General features: G+C 37.2%; 1 protein-coding gene across 2 annotated transcripts; it reads left to right on the top strand.

The window, feature by feature from the left end:
- On the top strand, positions 600 to 6,373 carry LOC109234511 (glycerophosphodiester phosphodiesterase GDPDL7-like). 2 transcript variants are annotated; one of them, XM_019400534.1, is made up of 11 exons: positions 600 to 743; positions 1,373 to 1,499; positions 1,584 to 1,880; positions 2,496 to 2,605; positions 2,709 to 3,216; positions 3,306 to 3,347; positions 3,528 to 3,803; positions 4,094 to 4,230; positions 4,336 to 4,822; positions 5,431 to 5,730; positions 6,162 to 6,373. In XM_019400534.1, exons 2-11 carry the CDS (start codon positions 1,385 to 1,387, stop codon positions 6,242 to 6,244), a joined length of 2,355 nt encoding a protein of 784 aa, XP_019256079.1. In that variant the 5' UTR covers positions 600 to 743; positions 1,373 to 1,384; the 3' UTR covers positions 6,245 to 6,373. The 2 variants fall into 2 exon arrangements, with proteins under 2 accessions (XP_019256079.1, XP_019256078.1); XM_019400533.1 differs by lacking the exon at positions 6,162 to 6,373 and having other exon boundaries at positions 708 to 743; positions 5,431 to 6,069.

Here is a 17,596-nt window from a genome sequence, read left to right on the forward strand (position 1 = left end):
CACGTCAATTAGAACTATGTCATCAGCAAATAGCATACACCATGGCACTTCCCCTTGTATGTGTTGCGTCAGCACATCTAACGCTAAGGCAAAATTCATTAATTTAGCGACGGATTAAATTATCATAAAATACTGTTAGATACGAGCTATTTAGTGACATATTATCGTTACCAACTCCAACATTTTTTGTAGGATAAGTCATTAGTAGGGAGAAATTTAAAGTTAATAAAGTGTTATATAGATCAGAGATTGTTAATATTCTGTAGTAGTGCAGGATAGTGAGATAACATTAAAGGTCTATAATAATTAATTAATTAATTAATATTAATTACTTAGTTAATTCCACAAAACCCTTAGGTGCAAACAAATGAGAGTAATCTTTTAGGTGCAAACAAATGTATGGAGATATGAAAAGAAAACAAATTAGGTAAATAAACTCAACTGAAAAGCTAAAAGAAAGGAACAAAAATAGTAAAATAAATTGAAGAGAAAAAATAAAATAATAAGAACCAGATATTAATCCGAGATTTGCGAGGGAAAAAATTAATTAAAACCCTCTAATATTCTCTCTATTTTCTTTCAAACTCTCCATTCCTCATTTCTTGCATTTCTTCATTCCCTTGAGAGTTTCTTACCTCATATTTTCTTTTCCTTTTTTTTTTTCTTTTTATATTTATTTATTTTTTCTTTCTGAAACTCAAGGGGGAATACTTCTTTCTTCCTTTTCTGATCTCAAGATTCAAGTGAGTATTATTAGATTTCTTCCTTTCTTCTTATTCTTGATGTTATATATGTCATTGCATGTACATCTTCTCACATTTACATTTATGTAATTTATGCATGTCATTACATATATATCTTTTCACATTTAACATTTATGATGAATATTTTCTGTTTTATATTATTTTGAGGAAGGGGAGCCTCGGAGCAACGTTCAAGTTGTCTCTGTATGACCTATAGGTCTCGGGTTCGAACCATGGAATCAGTCATTGATGCTTGCATCAAGGTAGGCTGCCTACATTGCACCTCCGGGAGTGCGGCCCGGACGACCGTTTTCTCTGTGTGACCTATAGGTCACGGGTTCGAGCCGTAGAATCAGCCAATGATGCTTGCATCATGGTAGGCTGCCTACGTCACACCTTCTTCAAGGTGCGGCCTTCCTTGGAACCTGCATGAACACGAGACGTTTTGTGCACCCTAGTGACATTTTTTCTATATAATTTTGAGATGGATTTCAAACATATAAAATTTAGACATATAGTAAAAGGTTTTTTGTTGTTGTTGTTGTTGTGTGTGTGTGTTTTTGTTCTAATTAAAGATGATGCTTATTGGTTCAAATTTGGTTAAACATTTATATTTTGGGTGGAAACAGGATTTGAAGAAAATGATTCGACATATCTTATTAGTTTCCTTGCTAATCCATTGCACTTTAGCTCAACCAAAAGGTGGAAAGCCTATTTCTCCTCCTCTTCCTAAGAGAACATGGTTAACATTACATGGTAAATAAACTACTATACTTATTTTATTATTGGGAACCCGAGTCATGAACCTATAGAATTAAAATCCTGAATCTGTCTCTGCAGGTGATGAGCCAGTAGTCGTCGCGAATGGGGGATATTCGGGACTTCTTCCCGCGCAAACAGATACTGCATTTTCTCAAGCAAATGCATTAGGAAAGCGCGGTACTGTCTTGTTATGTGATCTCCATATGAGTCGCGACGGACTGGGCTTTTGTTTGTCACAGTTAAACATTCAGAATACAACAAATGCAGCTGATGCTTTTCCGAATCGTCGAAAAACTTACATTGTTAATGGCAAAGAAATTCAAGGATGGTTTGCATTGGATTTTATAGCTGATGAGCTTTATAGTAAATTGCAAGGTATGTCACAACTTATGGACTTGTTTGTTACCTAAATTAAATGGCCATACAGTTATTTTAATATGTAATACAGTCAAACCCAGAGGCCGGTACAGATAAGAGGGGTCACAGGACCCCGTTAACTCAGAGGCGGATATATATGCGCATATACGTTGAAAACGATTATATATTTTGTCTGGAACTCTTAAGGTCAAAAGTCCGACAGGGTAGCAGTCCGCTCATGTGCCCCGCCACCTTCAAATCCTAGATCCGCCTCTGGTCAAACCTGTCTATAATGGCATTGTTAGTCCGGAAAGTTCTTGGCTGCTATAGTGAAATGTTGTTGTACAGATATATAATATAAGTATATAACATAACATGAAAAATCCGTTCCAAAGAAAACTTAGCCTTTATAATGAAAGCTGTTATAAAAAATGATTATTACAGAGAGGTCTGACTGTAGATTCATTGGAATTTCGCCAGGCAACAAATAAAAAATCATGCTGTTTTTTTCTAGTTCATCCAACAGCCCTGATATAAGATTCAAAGTAAAAGTTAGTGATTAAGACTTGCATTATTAGACTCTGCATATTTGTAGCTGATTTTTGTTCTTATGGTTGGCTTATTGATCTCCAGTGACACAATCAATATTCAGCAGAACAGATTTATTTGATTTTTCACCACCAACTCCAACAGACTTATTTTTAGAAGATAACATGAAGTCTCTAGTGTGGATCAATGCCGAGGTTCTATCACTCGCCTTTTTTCGTACATCGTTGTAATATTTGATAAAATGTAAATTCATATTATCGGTGAAATAACTTAATTTTTTCTCATCGAATTGTTTAGTACGCAACATTCTACAGCCAACACAAGTTGAGTTTATTGGATCATATTAAACAACTTTTGGAGATAAAGAAGGATATCTCTTACATATCATCTCCAGAGATCGGTTTCTTGAAGAGCATGGGAGCAGTCGTGCGCGGTTTAAGAACAAAGTTGATGTTCAAGTTTCCTGCTGATACAAATGCAGTTGAACCTACAACAAATGAAACATATGCTTCACTATTAACAAAGCTCTCTATGATCAAGACTTTTGCTGCGGGGATTGTTGTGCCTAGAGAATACATATGGCCCGTCAGTAAAGCTCGCTATTTAGAGCCCAGTACTAATCTAGTCGCCGATGCTCATAAACTAGGCCTTGAAGTTTTCTCATATGGATTTGCAAATGACAACTATTTGCCTTACAATTATACCTATGATCCACAAAGAGAGTATCTGCAATTCGTTGACAACTCGTTGTTTGCTGTTGATGGTGTGATCACGGATTTCACTATGTCTGCATCGATGGCAATTGGTGAGAATATTGTTCTTAGGATTTAAGAGGAAATATAAGTCTATTACATTCAATTCATGTAGCTCACAGTTGCTCTTTCTGGACTGCAGCTTGCTTGGCAGGAACTCGGAACGCTTCCAGGAAAGTCCCTAGTAAGGAAAATGAATCTCTCTGTCAATTTCCTACTTGAAAAAACTACTCCCTTTATCCCAATTTATGTGATGCAGTTCGGATTTTGAGAGTCAAAGAGTTTTTTTTTTAATTTTGTTTATTGCAACTCTGATCATTTCAAATTGGCAGCTCAATTTTTTTTGTGCATTTTAAATTGGCAGCTCTGATCATTTCTTCAAATGGAGCAAATGGAGATTATCCAGGAGCCACAGATCTTGCCTATCAGAAAGCAGTAGATGATGGTGTTGACATAATCGATTGTTCTGTTCAAATGACAAAAGATGGTGTCGCGCTTTGTTTGCCTTCAATTGATCTCACGCCATCCACTACAGCAGCGGGACCTTTCATGAGTCGAGCAGCTAAGGTCGACCCCATTCAATCTGCCATGGGAATTTTCTCTTTCGACCTTACATGGGAGGAAATTCAGTCATTAAAACGTGAGCGCGACCAACCGACCTCTCTCAACACAATAATTTTTCAAATATAGTTAATCCTCTCTATAACAGCTTCCTTTGTTCTGACATTTTTTGGCTGTTAGAGTGAAGCGATGTTATAGAAAACATACTATTATAACATAACATGAAAAATTGGTTACAAAGAAAACTTTACCGTTATAGTGAAGTGTTGTTATAGAGGATGACTGTTATAGAGAGGTTTGGCTGTAGTATTAATTCTAGCTTGAGTTTCATTTTCTGAAATATATGTATGTATATATGATCCGTTGCAGCTCAAATGTCCGGTGGATTTAATGGTGAATTGGCAAGGGATCCAGCGCGCAAAAATGTGGGCAAGTTTGTAACGCTCTCAGATTTCTTGGAATTCGCCAAGGCAAAAGCAGTTCCTGGTGTTCTGATCAACATTGAAGTAAGTTTGTTTTCTACTCTAGATATTATTTTGTTCATGTGTTTGTCTACGCATATATCAAGAATTTGAGTGATATTAATATCAAGAACTTGGTTTGTCTTCAAGAATGCTGCATATCTTGCATCAAACAAAGGTCTTGACATTGTTGGCACCGTCACAACTGCTTTGAGCAATGCGACACTTGATAAGAACTCGACTCAGAAAGTTCTGATCATGTCAAGTGAAAGTTCAGTGCTGGACAAATTCAAAGCTATCCCGACTTACCAAAGAGTACTTCACATTAAGGAACAAGTGGGATTTGTAACGAACGAGACAGCATTGGAAGTCAAAAAGTACGCGGACGCAGTACTTTTACACAAGCATTCAATATATTCAGAATTTCGCCAGGAGGGTCTCACTTTCAACCTCACCAACCTTATTTCTTGTTTGCATTGGGCTAATGTCAGCGTCTACGCTGCAAATGTTCTAAATGAATTCCAAGATATTTTCATGGATTTTGGCTCTGATCCTTATCTTCTGATTCATAACCTTATTAACTATGGCGCGGATGGAATTGTCACTCAGTATCCAAGCACTGCAAGTGCATACAGCAGTAAGTAATCAATGCTCAGATCGCCAGCTGATTAAATTATCTAATTGCCTACATTAGGATAGACTGTCTACATCATACCCCTAGGGGTGCGGTCTTTCCTTGGACCTTGCGTGCATGCGGGACGCTTTGTGCACCTGGCCTGTCCTTTAATACAAAAATAAATCAGGTAGGGTACCTTATTACACAATTGTGGAGGGGAGCCTTGGCGAAACTGATAAAGTTGCTGTCATGTGACCAGGAGATCACGGGTGGAAACAGCCTCTTGCAGAAATGCAGGGTAAGGTTGCGTACAATAAACCCTTGTGATCGGCCCTTCCCCGGACCCCGCGCATAGCGAGAGCTTAGTGCACCCTGCTGCCATTTATATATATATATATATATATATATATATATATATATATATATATATATATATATATATATATTGCAACAGGAAACTTGTGCACTGGAAATCCACTAAGTAATCAATGCTCATATCTAATTGCATGCATTAGGTTAGACTGTCTACATCACATCCTTAGGAGTGCGGTCCTGAACCCTGTTTGAATGTGAGATTATGCACCAGGTCGGGTACACAATTGAGTCATTTTATATGTTGGTTGCAACAGGAAACTTGTGCACTGGTAATCCGGACGCGTATAAGATACAAGACTTAAATCCAGGGGATGTGATAGCAGTTATGCTTGATCCAAAAGAAGTAGCAGAGTACAAGCCGCCTCCGCTCGTGCACTTTGAGACTAAGAACTTTGTCACTCCACCACTACCTCCTGTAGCTGATATTGCCAAGGATGACGGCGGTTCTACCTCCAACTCCACGTCCAATGCCAACACGACCGACGCTCCTTCACCTTCACCTCCACCTCCTCCTGCACAAGCCGCGAGTAGCGCAACAGCTCCCACAATTAATGGTGCTGCTCTCTTCTTTGCAACCATGCTCGGACTAGTATACTATAAAATTTAGGATTTGTTTCTATTTTTAGCATAATAAAAGGTATATAGTAGGAATTCAACAACTTATATATAACCGAAAAAATTCTCTTTTACTTATTTTCACATTGTAATTTTACTCGTTGGCTCTACATAGCTCCGCACTAACAGGTTGATTGTCTTCATCTCGGATTTAACGAGCGAATTTAATTCGGTATCATGTAATCTAATTAGTTATTTTTTTTATGTGTTATATTTATATAATTAATTCTTTTGCTAAAAAGGAGTCATAATTTTGAATAAGACAAGTGGTTCATGTATGTGCCAACTATGAAATGAATAAAACTTTTTGATGTACCAGTAGCTACTAAGTATCTCTATTATGAATAACTACGGGGTACTTTTTTTGCAGCTTTACACCATGAAATTGACAATGATATACTAGCCACCCTAAGGAAGACTTATGCTGATCGAATTTCCGTACATCTTCCATAAAATACTACTTTCATTCGGCAACAACTTCTTTATATGTATGCGGATGTAAAGGGAAGAAGGATACAATTTTATAAAGAAAAGGCAAAAACAACTACACCAAGTATTTACAAAAATAGCCAACTTTGCTCATATTCTCATGTAAACAATATGTTGTTGAAATATAAAAAGCAAGAAAACTGTCAAGTTGAATATTTGGTATGACACTCGTATTTACATAAATAATTTTAGGTTCCGAAACAATATCTAATCATCTTACGTTCAATTGTTTAAACAATTAAATCAGTCGAGTATGCTCACAATTAAGTCGGTATGAATGTCAAAACACTAAATGTTATCGATGAGAATATTCCCAAAATGTTGATCGACTTCAAAATCCTTTAAAAACATTATTCCTTCCAAAAGATAATTTTATATTGGATAAAATTGTAATATTTGAAATTTTCGAATATCTAATACCAGGAAATCATGATATAATTTGTAATGGTATGTGAATCCTTAGTTCATTCAAACGAAGGATTTATTAAAGTATTAAAATGAGTATTGGACACCGGATGAGACATAAAAAAATAAAGACAACTTAGAACTAAGTTTTTATCGAGAAATCCTCGGGGGAAACTCAATAGATAACGTGATCGCGCTTTGACGCTTCTCCACTTAAATATTAAATTTTTGTCTATGATAGAATACCAATCTGTTACATGTGCTTAATCCACGTATCACATGCTATACTCTTACCACTAGACTGAAGCTCTAGCCCCTAGATATGAGTTTGTACTTTTCAAGAGATTCAAACATCTTTTTACTAGCTAGGAAATTCTATGAAGTATAATTTATGATGATGATGGTGTATCATTGATATGTTTACAATCTTTTACGTGTTTAGGACTTAGGTAATCGTTTATATGTTTCGACAATTACATTAAGTTAACAATGCAGTAAACAAAATAAAGAGGGCAGGATAGCCCGGTGGACAAGGTATTACGCGCTCACACACGATTCGGGGAAGGGCCACACCAAAGGGGTATAATGTACACAGTTTACTCTAATGCAATTAGTGACTGCTTCGGCTCGAACCCCCTAACTTATAAGTCACACGAAGAGAACTTTACCTTGCTGCAAGGCTTCCTTTCAAACATAATAAAGAGAATAATGAAGAAAAAGCAAAACTATGGCCTACATATGCAGAAGTCCCGTGAAAAGGAAAAACACAATAGAACTAATCACCAATGTAAAGTATTTACAAAGCCATAGCTAAGCCAACAAATCTAGCTATCTAAAACTGGAAACAAAAGAACTTTTCTACACAACATACTATCTACTCAACTACAAGGATGTTTCAAAACAGACAATTCCTAAGTTTATGGACAATCCCAAAAGAGGGTCGTGCACAGCAGATATAGGCTATCTCTTTGGCAATGTCCTCCCAGCACTTGGTTTTGTGTTAAAATATCCTAATATTCCTCTCAATCCATATATGGTAACTCATCTCTGCATACACCAATTTAAAGATTTGAGCCTGTTGAGATTTCCCTTTAGCACATTTGATGGTCCATCGGCTAAGTCATCCCAGTTCATGGTGTTCACCTCCTGTATCCCTATCCATTGCCATAATTTGTGCTAGATTCTCCTTGTATATTCACATTGCACAAGTAAGTGGTGTCGTGTCTCCTCTTATATCTGGCACAATGTACATTTGTGCGTTGACATTCATCCCTACTCAGTCTATCATCAGTTAAAACATCATCATCAACCACATTATAAACTTTGCTTTTGGGCACACTGCATTTTTGGACATAAGACTCTTTCATTCAACTCTTGGGTAGGCACCGAGCAGGTTAAACTAAATCTGCCTTATCAGACTCTTCTTTGCATTTTGTTTCCACTGCACATTCTCGATGTTTCCTCTAGCTTCAAATATTTTTCTCACTATCCAACATGCTTCTTGGGGTATTGGTGCACTAGAAAACTGTTGGCCTTTAATATAATATGTATAAATCCACAGTTTATCTTGTTTGTGAGCTAGGTCCCAGCATGTCTTGGCTATCGCTGCCTTGTTCCAAAGATGCATATTAGTGAGATTTAGTCCCCCTCCTGCTTTAAGAGACCCTTTCTTGTGACCACATTAGCTCCTGATGATCAAATATAGGATCGACATATGCTTTCAATCACCTTAGTAGGAATGCTAAATAATTGTCCCCAGAAAGCTTGTATCCCAAAGAGCACACTTTGAACTAGTTGAATCCTTCCAGCATAAGAGAGTTTGCGTGCAGTCCATGATGAAATTCTTGTTTTCATTTTATCTATTAGGGCCTACCACTGCTGCATGATACTCATCTTCATTGTAGACAAGGGAACTCCAACATATTTGAAAGGAAGATCACCACCACCGAAGCCTAATTGAAGTAGAATCTTTTGTTGTTCTGTTATTTTTACTGCACTTTTGTTCTGATTTGCTTGCAATCCAGATACTGTAGTGAACTGTGTAAATTTCTGATAGATTGCCTTCACTGATACTGCATCAACTCTAGCAAAGAGCGATAAGCTCATTAGCAAAACATAGGTGTGTTATTCCTAGTTTAGAGCATCTAGAATGATATTTGAACTCCTTGTTTGTCTTGAGATCCTGTAAGCTTCTGCTCAGATACTCTATTACCACTGCAAATTGGATCACCCTGTCTGAGTCCCTTAGCAGCATTAAAAGGTCTTGAGTATTCACCATTGATTACAATAGAGTAATTCACAGTCTGTATGCATTCCATAACGCAAGAAGAGAATAATTGAGGGAATCCCAGCTCCTCCCTACCTTGCTTTTAATAAGGCCACTCAACAGAACCATAAGCCTTCTGAAGATCAATCTTAATCATGCATCTGGGAGAGGTATGTATAGGCTTTGACCAATTCATGTGCAAGGATGACATTGTCTGCAATCTTTCTTCCTGGGATGAATCCAGCCTGTGAGTCATTGATAACACTGGAGATAACAGCCTGGAGTCTTGAAGCTAGAATCTTGGAGATGAGCTTATAGAGGACTGTGCAACATGCAATTAGCCTGAACTATTTTATTGTCTTAGGCTTGGAGGTCTTGGGCACTAGAGCGAGCGATGGCTGTACAGTTAATAGCTTTGTATATGCTCCTTGTGGCAAAGAATTCTGCAACAGCTTCAGTGACTTCATTCTTGATAATACTCTATGTTTTTTTTGAAAAAATATGCATTAAATCCATCAACACCAGGGGCTTTATCATCACCAATAGAGCGTAAGTCTGATAGATTTCTTGCTCAGTGACATCCCTACACAAGAAGATTCTCTGTTGTTGTGACAGAATGGGACCTTTTTCCATTATCTTCTTGCCAATTGCTGGTAGTCTATGAGCAGCTGTTCCCATTAATCCCTTGTAGAAGCTTATAATTTCTCCTTTAAGAAAATTCAATTCAACTATTTGATTTTTATGCTGTATTTCCTTGATCACTGCTGTGAAATACTTGGAGTTAGAATCACCTAGTTTCATCCATTTCGCTCGTTAGTGTTATAAATCCAATCCAAGATAAAGACAACGAGCCAAGGTGAAAAATTATACTATGCAACTAGGGTAAGAATAATTTTTTTTAAAGTTATATATAGACATCATAAATAATTTTATATATTCCTTTTTATTGTTTTAAAAATGAAATAAATCCTAAATTATAAATTATACCAACTTAAATATTGCTTGGGGAACTAACTCCTTAAGTCCTTAGTCCTTTTCTTACAATATATTTCCAGAGCCATGAGTAATAGCCAATGAAACTTGTTTATAAGAAAAAAATTGTTATTCTTATTATTGAAAGCTTAAAAAGATTCAGGAAAATTAAAGTGGCAAATTCATAGTAGACATCGAAATAGTTCATCCAAAATTTTAAGGAATTATTTTTTTAATCCTATTAGGTCATTGAGATGAAACCCACAAATAATTTTGACCATACAGTTAAGAAGGAGCCAGAGGAGTTGGGCTCTACCTATATCATGTTGTAAAGGAGGAACGTGTTAAATAAGAACACACATGGTAAGTTTTCACATAATATTACATTTTGAACACCTTTCATAATTGCTCGGGGTAGAGTTCGGGTCAGCTTGCAATAGTGCATCTCCGATTATTTTTTTGGTTGGTATTTTTTGCCTCCCACCACCAAAAGTATCAATAAACTTATCTACCAAGGTTTTAGAGATGGATACGTAATTTAACTTGATGGTTTCAATTTAAGGTTCTTAGAATTCAACTTATTGAAATTTATGGGTGGATTTTAATATTTATTAAAATTTAGAAATTTTCACATATATATCTTTCAGGTCGAAAATACTGGGATCCATTGAAGCTGTAAATCGTGCACTCACACACTAAAAAATCACCAAGTATTTTTTGCGTTCGCTAGAATTTCAACATAATTATATTTAAAATTGAAATTTTTTAATATGATTATCATTAAAATTGCTAGTTCACCTTTACCGCATGTTCTATCTTTCTTCATTAAAGGCATGTCGCATTCTGAGTTGTTTGTAGCGGTTAAACTAATAAGTATTAAATCAGATACGAGTATTTCTCAAGCGGGCATGAACTCTATGATTTGATTTATGAAAGAACTTAAACCCGAATCTAGACATAACAAATAATTACTATAAGGACAAAGGATTGACTTCCAAGTTAGAACTCTTTTCAAAGAGAATTTATCTTACTTCTATTTTTATCTCGTTGCACACGTAGTTTAGTGTCCATGGGAACTGCTAAGAGGAATTTGGTAATTATTTAAAGATCTTAGTCTTGTTTTTTCTATCTTTATTTGATTTTATTAACTTCTTTTATCTCATTGCAGGAAGCTATGCTTAAGAAGATTAGCAACTCGTGATGAGGTATCGAAGAAGACCCACATGAAAACAAAAAGCGAAAAAGAAGTTTGGGTCGAACCACAAGCTAAGGATACCTGTATAAGCTCAAGACTTAATATTTTTTATACTGTTTGTTTATATACTAAATTTTACTTTTTAATGTAGACTTGTTATAAATAATTGTTAGAGGAAGAAACTCTCCTCTTTGGTTGAACATGACTGACAATGTTTATAAAGGGAGAACATACAACCTTGCCCCTGAGTGCAACTTTCACCGCCTCCAGTGTGAATTACAAGGTCTATGTGTTGGATCATATTTTACAGCGGAAGCAAATATAGCATCATAATCACGTATAATCTAAACAATTAGCACATACGGAGATTATACGAGTTACCTCTTGAAGCGTGAACAAAGCAAATCGATATCCTTTTCCAGTTCCAGAATTGCAAGACCTCAGCAACCTTCCACAGTCTTCTACTGTGTTACCCAAATAAAAACCGGAAAACAGAGAACTTCGGGTGGGCGAAATTCAAGGAAGAAAAAACGTGTGTTTTTTCTGTGTCAAAAACAACCAGCTATATACTGCGTTTTTTAGGTCAAAACACTTTTCCAAAACCTGTTAGGTTTTTTTCTTCCACCAAGGAAAGGTTTCCTTTATTTCCTATTATTCAGGCACAGTAGGGACCACATAATTTAATTAACAAGGCTTCCTATTATGGAATTAATTTCGAAATTTGAATTTAATTTCTACCATAATAAATTATGAATTATTCCACTAAAAATTCGTAATTGCACTCCTTAGTTCAATTTCAAAATTCTTCCACAAAACCTTATTTAACTCCCCATGTTAAAATTCAGATACTAATCAATCAAATTAAATTACTGACTATTTAATTTATTGATTACTTCCTTTAGACTTACACTTAACTTATTTCATGTGTCGGATACAAAATCCACCGGCCGGGTTTACACATGAAAACTTATAAGCTTTCATAAAGGAGTATCATCAATCTCAAAACCGAGACATGGATTCTATCAACTAATTATTACTTCGCCAATGTATATCATTGTTATCCAATTTACCAGGCTTATTGACTCACGAAAGAATCTCGCCTTTTAATAAATCAAAACAACAAGTGACATACAGAGCTAATAATAATTATATCAGGATTAAGAGTATAAGTACATTAAATGGACTAGAGAAATCATTTTATAAAGTCAGTATAAAATACTTATCTCTACTTGATCCGTTCAATACATACAAAATGTATTAGCACAAGAAGTTGGAATTAGACCTATTCTCATAATCAAGATAAATTACATTTAATCTTGTACTACAACCATTCCGATGATTTGTCCAATTCCATCATTAGATTGTGAACATTAACTTTTATGTCTTACAAGAACCGATAATTTAATCTTTCGTGTATAAGCTAAACTCTATACACTAAATCATCTACTATGTAAGAAATGGACATACAAACCAATACATGATCTATTTAAAAGGAAACTTTATGGAATTTAAACAAGTAAATAAATAATTGGCTTTCAGAACACTGCTGCAGATTCTGAAGGCCACTCTGGCCGCGGTCCTGGCGTAATCGCTGTAGGACCGCGGCAGAACACTGCTGCAGATTCTGAAGGCCACTTTGGCCGCGGTCCTGGCGTAACCGCGGTAGGACCGCGGCAGGACGCGTATGGCTTATAGTATATTCTAACACTATGGACCTCCGTCATAGTGCCAAATGAGCAACCTGATATTGAGAAGCGGGTCAGGCTAATAGAAGGGAAAAATATATTTAAAGACAAAGCAATAAATTACATGAGACAAGACAAGACAAGATTTATGTGGTTCGGTAATTTTTGCCTACTCCACGGCCACACAAAGAATAACTCTTTATTAATTGAGAGAAAGAAGAAGTTGAGGGTTGTTTACAATTGAAAAGAGAATGCCTATCTATAGGCAGAGCGTCTGTTGAAAAAAGATTTCAGCAAATGTGAATATACGGCGGGACGACACCGCAAACTACGCGTCAAATTCTTTCTCACATTTTTAGCTCACCAACTTTGAATTTTCCTTGCATTATCAATCTTGTAGGCTAACTGAGACAATACACAACCTCAGTTTGTCAACACCGACAACTTTGGTTAACATATCTGACGGATTCTTTGACCCTGGTATCTTCCGTAGGGAAAGAGTTCCTTCACTTATCAACTCTCGGATATGATGATACCTCAGCTGGATATGATTCGATCTTTCATGAAGCACTGGATTCTCGGCAAGATGAATTGCACTCTGGCTATCGCTGAAAATCTCACAATTGTCCTACTCTTTACCTATCTCTTTAAGAAAATTCTTAAGCAAATCATCTCCTTTCTAGCTTTTAAGATTGCCATGTACTCTGCTTCAGTGGTAGATAGAGCAACACTTTTCTAATGTCTGGACATCCAGCTAACAGTAGTACTACCCAAGGCGAATACGTAGCCTGTGGTATTTTTTTCGACTATCCAGATCGCCGCCTAAATTTGCATTAGTAAAACCTTGTAAGATAATATTGATCCTTTTAAAATAAAGTTTTATACTTGAGGTGCCTTTGAGATATCACAGTATCTATTTTACACCTTCCCAGTGCTCTTTTCCTGGATCAGACATATATTTACTGACAACTCCAACTGCATGAGCTATGTCAGGTTTAGTACAAACCATAGCGTACATCAAAACCTGCTTAGTACCTTTTGTATGCACGTTTTTTAGACAACTTTAAGGTCTCTTCAGACATGTTTCTGCTAATACTCATCCCAAGCATTTGCTTAGTTGGTCCTAAGTCCTTCATTTCAAACTCCTTCGTCAGTTGTTGCTTAACCCTGTTGATCTCATTTATGCTAAATCCTGCAATTAGCATATCATCAACATACAACAGTAAAATGATATAGGATTTATCAAGATTTTTGGTATAGCAGCAATGGTCCATCTTACATCGTGTGAAACCATTATTATGCATGAATCCATCAAATTTATTATACCATTGTCACAGAGCCTATTTCAAACCGTATAAACTCTTCTTCAACTTACATACAAGGTTTTCTTTACCAGAAACTTGAAAACCTTCAGGTTGCTTTATGCACATGTCTTCTTTAAGGTCATCATGCAAGAAAGCTTTAAGATGTAGCTACTCAAAATGTAAATTTTCTGCAGCTATGATACTTAGCACCAACCTGATAGTAGTTAATTTGACTAAAAGAGAGAAGATTTCAGCATAGTCAATTCCTTCCTTTTGCTAAAAGTCTTTTACTACTAATCGTGTTGTGTATCTCTTCTTACCATCATGCTCTTGTTTGATCCTGTATACCTACTTGTTCCACAATGCCTTCTTTTCTTTTGGTAACTTTGTAAGTGTCCATGTTTTATTCTTTTGAAGAGAATTCATCTCTTCTTTCATCGCTAGCTTCCACTTATCAGAGTTTATCACCTGCATTGCTTCAACATAATGCTTTGGTTCTCCAGCATCAGTCAGAAGTAAATAGTGGAGAGAGAGAGAGAGAGAGAGAGAGAGAGAGAGAGAGAGAGAGAGAGAGAGACTCTTTTTGATCTCCTTAATGTAGGTTTAGTAGTAACTGACCTCGAATTTGATTCAAGTCCTGGCTCCATATGTGGTTCTCCATCTGATTCTATCTCTGGTTCTGGTTCTGATCCAAATTCAGCTTCTGCTTCTGCATCTTCAATTTCAAAATTAGTTGTAATCCTAGCCACTTCATTTTTTGAGATTTCTTCTAACTCAACTATTTCAGATATTTATATGCTGGTGTTGGTTGGTTCTACTCTAAACTTGTTCTTGTGCATCACATTTTCAATGAATGTGACATTCCTGTATCTTAAGATCTTTCTATTCTGATCATCCCAAAATCAATAACGAAAATTATCATCACCATAGCCAATAAAAAAATATTTTTTAGCTTTAGGATCAAGCTTATCTATATCATTAGAGTTTATATGCACATAAGCAACACAACTAAAGATTTTAAGATGTGAGAGAGTATCCTTTCCTATCCATACCTCATCAGGAATTTCAAAATTCAGCGGTACAGAAGGTCCCCTGTTTATGAGATAAGATGTCGTGTGAATACCCTCAGCCCAAAAATACTTCCCCAACCCAAAATGTATTCTCATACTTCTGGCTCGTTCATTCAGGCTTCTGTTCATCCTCTCATCAACGCCATTTTGTTTCGGTCTTCCGGGAACTTAATCATTTTGGTCCCATTATCAAAGTAGAATGCTTTGAACTCTTGACTATTATACTCTCCTCCATTGTCAGACTTCAAACATTTTAACTTTAGGCTTGTCTGATTTTCAACTTCAGCTTTCCATCTTTTAAAGGTAACAAACACGTCAGATTTATTTTTCAGAAAATAAACCCACACCTTTCTCGTGGAATCATCAATGAATGTGGCATAATGGCGTGAGCCTCTCATAGAAGTTACAGGAGCTGGTCCCTACAAATCTGTATGCACTAGTTCCAGCTTCTTTTTCTTTGGCGCCCTTCCTGCCTTTGAGAAACTAACTCTCTTTTGTTTTCGGTAAATGCAATCTTCGCACAAACCTAATTCAACATGCTTGAGGTTTGACAATTTTTCTTTGGATGCCAACAGTTTCATTCCCTTCTCACTTATATGCCCGGTCTCTAGTGACATAATATGTGATGACCCGACCCGTATCACGTGAGTTACCGTCCTGTTTCCCCCAGTTTCTGCCTCCTCATGTTTTATTATAAGAGTCTTGAGTGAACGAGTCGATTTGGATTGGTTTTGGATGGAAGTGAGACACTTAGTCACTTTAAGGAAGGCTTGTTTTGGAAAAGTCAACCGGATGTTGACCTATTAGTTAGAGGGCTCGGATGTGATTTCCGATGATTTGGTTAGCTTCGAGGGTTGATTTGTGACTTAGGAGTGTGATCGGAATTGATTTTGGAGGTCCGGTGTAGAATTAGGCTTGAGTTGGCGAAGTTAGTATTTTGGCGAATACCGGTTGTTAGGTGAGAATTTGATCCGAGGGTCGGAATGGCTTCGTAAGGTGATTTTGGATGTGTGTGCAAAATTTCAGGTCATTCGGAGGTGTTTTGGTCGGGTTTTTGATCAAATGCGTAATTCGGAAGTTTTAGAAGAACTTAGGCTTGAATTCGATGTAATTTGATGGTTTTGGTGTTGTTTGTGGTGTTTTGATGGTTAGAGCAAGTTTGAATGATGTTTTAGGATGGGTTGGCACTTTTGGTTGAGGTCCCGGGGGCCTCGAGGTGATTTCGGATGGCTAACGGGATGAAGTTTGGAGTTGGGTGATTGCTGAAGGCACCTGGTATCTGGTATTTCCGCATCTGCGGAAAAGGAACTGCAGATGCGACGGCGCAGGTGCGGAAGATAGACCGCAAATGCGGTCAATGTCCTGGAAGAGAGGAACCGCAGATGCGGAAAGGAAACCGCATCTGCGAGGCTGCAGATGCGGTAGTCGTGTCGCAGGTGCGAAAAGGGAATGTCAGGTGTTTCCGCAGAAGCGGAAGATTATCCGCATGTGCGGGGTCCGCAAATGCGGAAGGGTGACCGCAGAAGCGGTCTTGGCTTTTAAATGAGGTTCCGCAGAAGCGGAAAATAATCGCAGAAGCGAAGTCGCTGATGCGGAAAAAGGGACCGCATGTGCGAGAATCCCTGTTATCATAAGGGTTTTAATGCTCATTTTTGTTCCGCGAAGCTTAGTCTATTTCCATCATTTTTAAGCAACCTTGAGAGCTATTGGACGGAATTGAAGAGGGATTTCGACAAGGTGTGATTGGAGGTAAGTTCCTTGGCCTAAATACATGAAATTATGGTAGAATTAACATGGAAATTTGTGGAAATTCATCAAAAGAGGGTAAAGCTAGGGCTTGAGAATTTGGTGTTTTAAAATGGAATTTGAGGGGTCAAATGGACTCCGATTTTGGTAAATTTGATATGCATAGACTCGTGGCGACATGAGGAATCCGGTGATGTTAATTTTTTGATTTTTTGAGAAGTGGGCCCGGGGCTCGGGTTTTGCCAACTTTCTGAATTTCGATATTTTTCGAGTCTTTTCGATTGGGTTATATTCCCTTAGCCTATTGTAACGTATTCATTGTGGTTTTGGCCAGATTCGACGCGCGAGGAGGTTGATTTGCGAGGCAAGGGCATAGCGAGCTAGGACTTTGGCCAGCTTGAGGTGAGTAATGGTTATAAATGATGTCCTGAGGGTTCGAAACCCCGGATTTGCACAACGTAGTGCTATGTTGAGGTGAGACACACGCTGCATGATGAGCGTGGGGTCCATTACTGCTGGGGATTTGGACTTGGTCCATCCCGATTGATGATTTTACTATATTTTTGACCGAGACTTAAATTATATCATTATAGTTTGGGCTAGTTGCCATGTTTGGGGCCTTGTGCCGACCTGTAGAACCCTTAGGGGAAATTGTACATGATTGACCTCACTT

This window comes from Nicotiana attenuata, chromosome 11, assembly GCF_001879085.1.
Source record: "Nicotiana attenuata strain UT chromosome 11, NIATTr2, whole genome shotgun sequence".
NCBI classification, from domain to species: Eukaryota; Viridiplantae; Streptophyta; class Magnoliopsida; order Solanales; family Solanaceae; genus Nicotiana; species Nicotiana attenuata.

Bases quoted from the DNA above. Each gene is read 5' to 3' on its own strand.
- LOC109234511 (XM_019400534.1), top strand. From the start codon at position 1,385: ATGATTCGACATATCTTATTAGTTTCCTTGCTAATCCATTGCACTTTA. The intron at 1,881-2,495 runs GTATGTCACAAC...ATTGATCTCCAG, and splicing joins GCTTTATAGTAAATTGCAAG to TGACACAATCAATATTCAGC. The intron at 4,231-4,335 runs GTAAGTTTGTTT...TTTGTCTTCAAG, and splicing joins GTGTTCTGATCAACATTGAA to AATGCTGCATATCTTGCATC.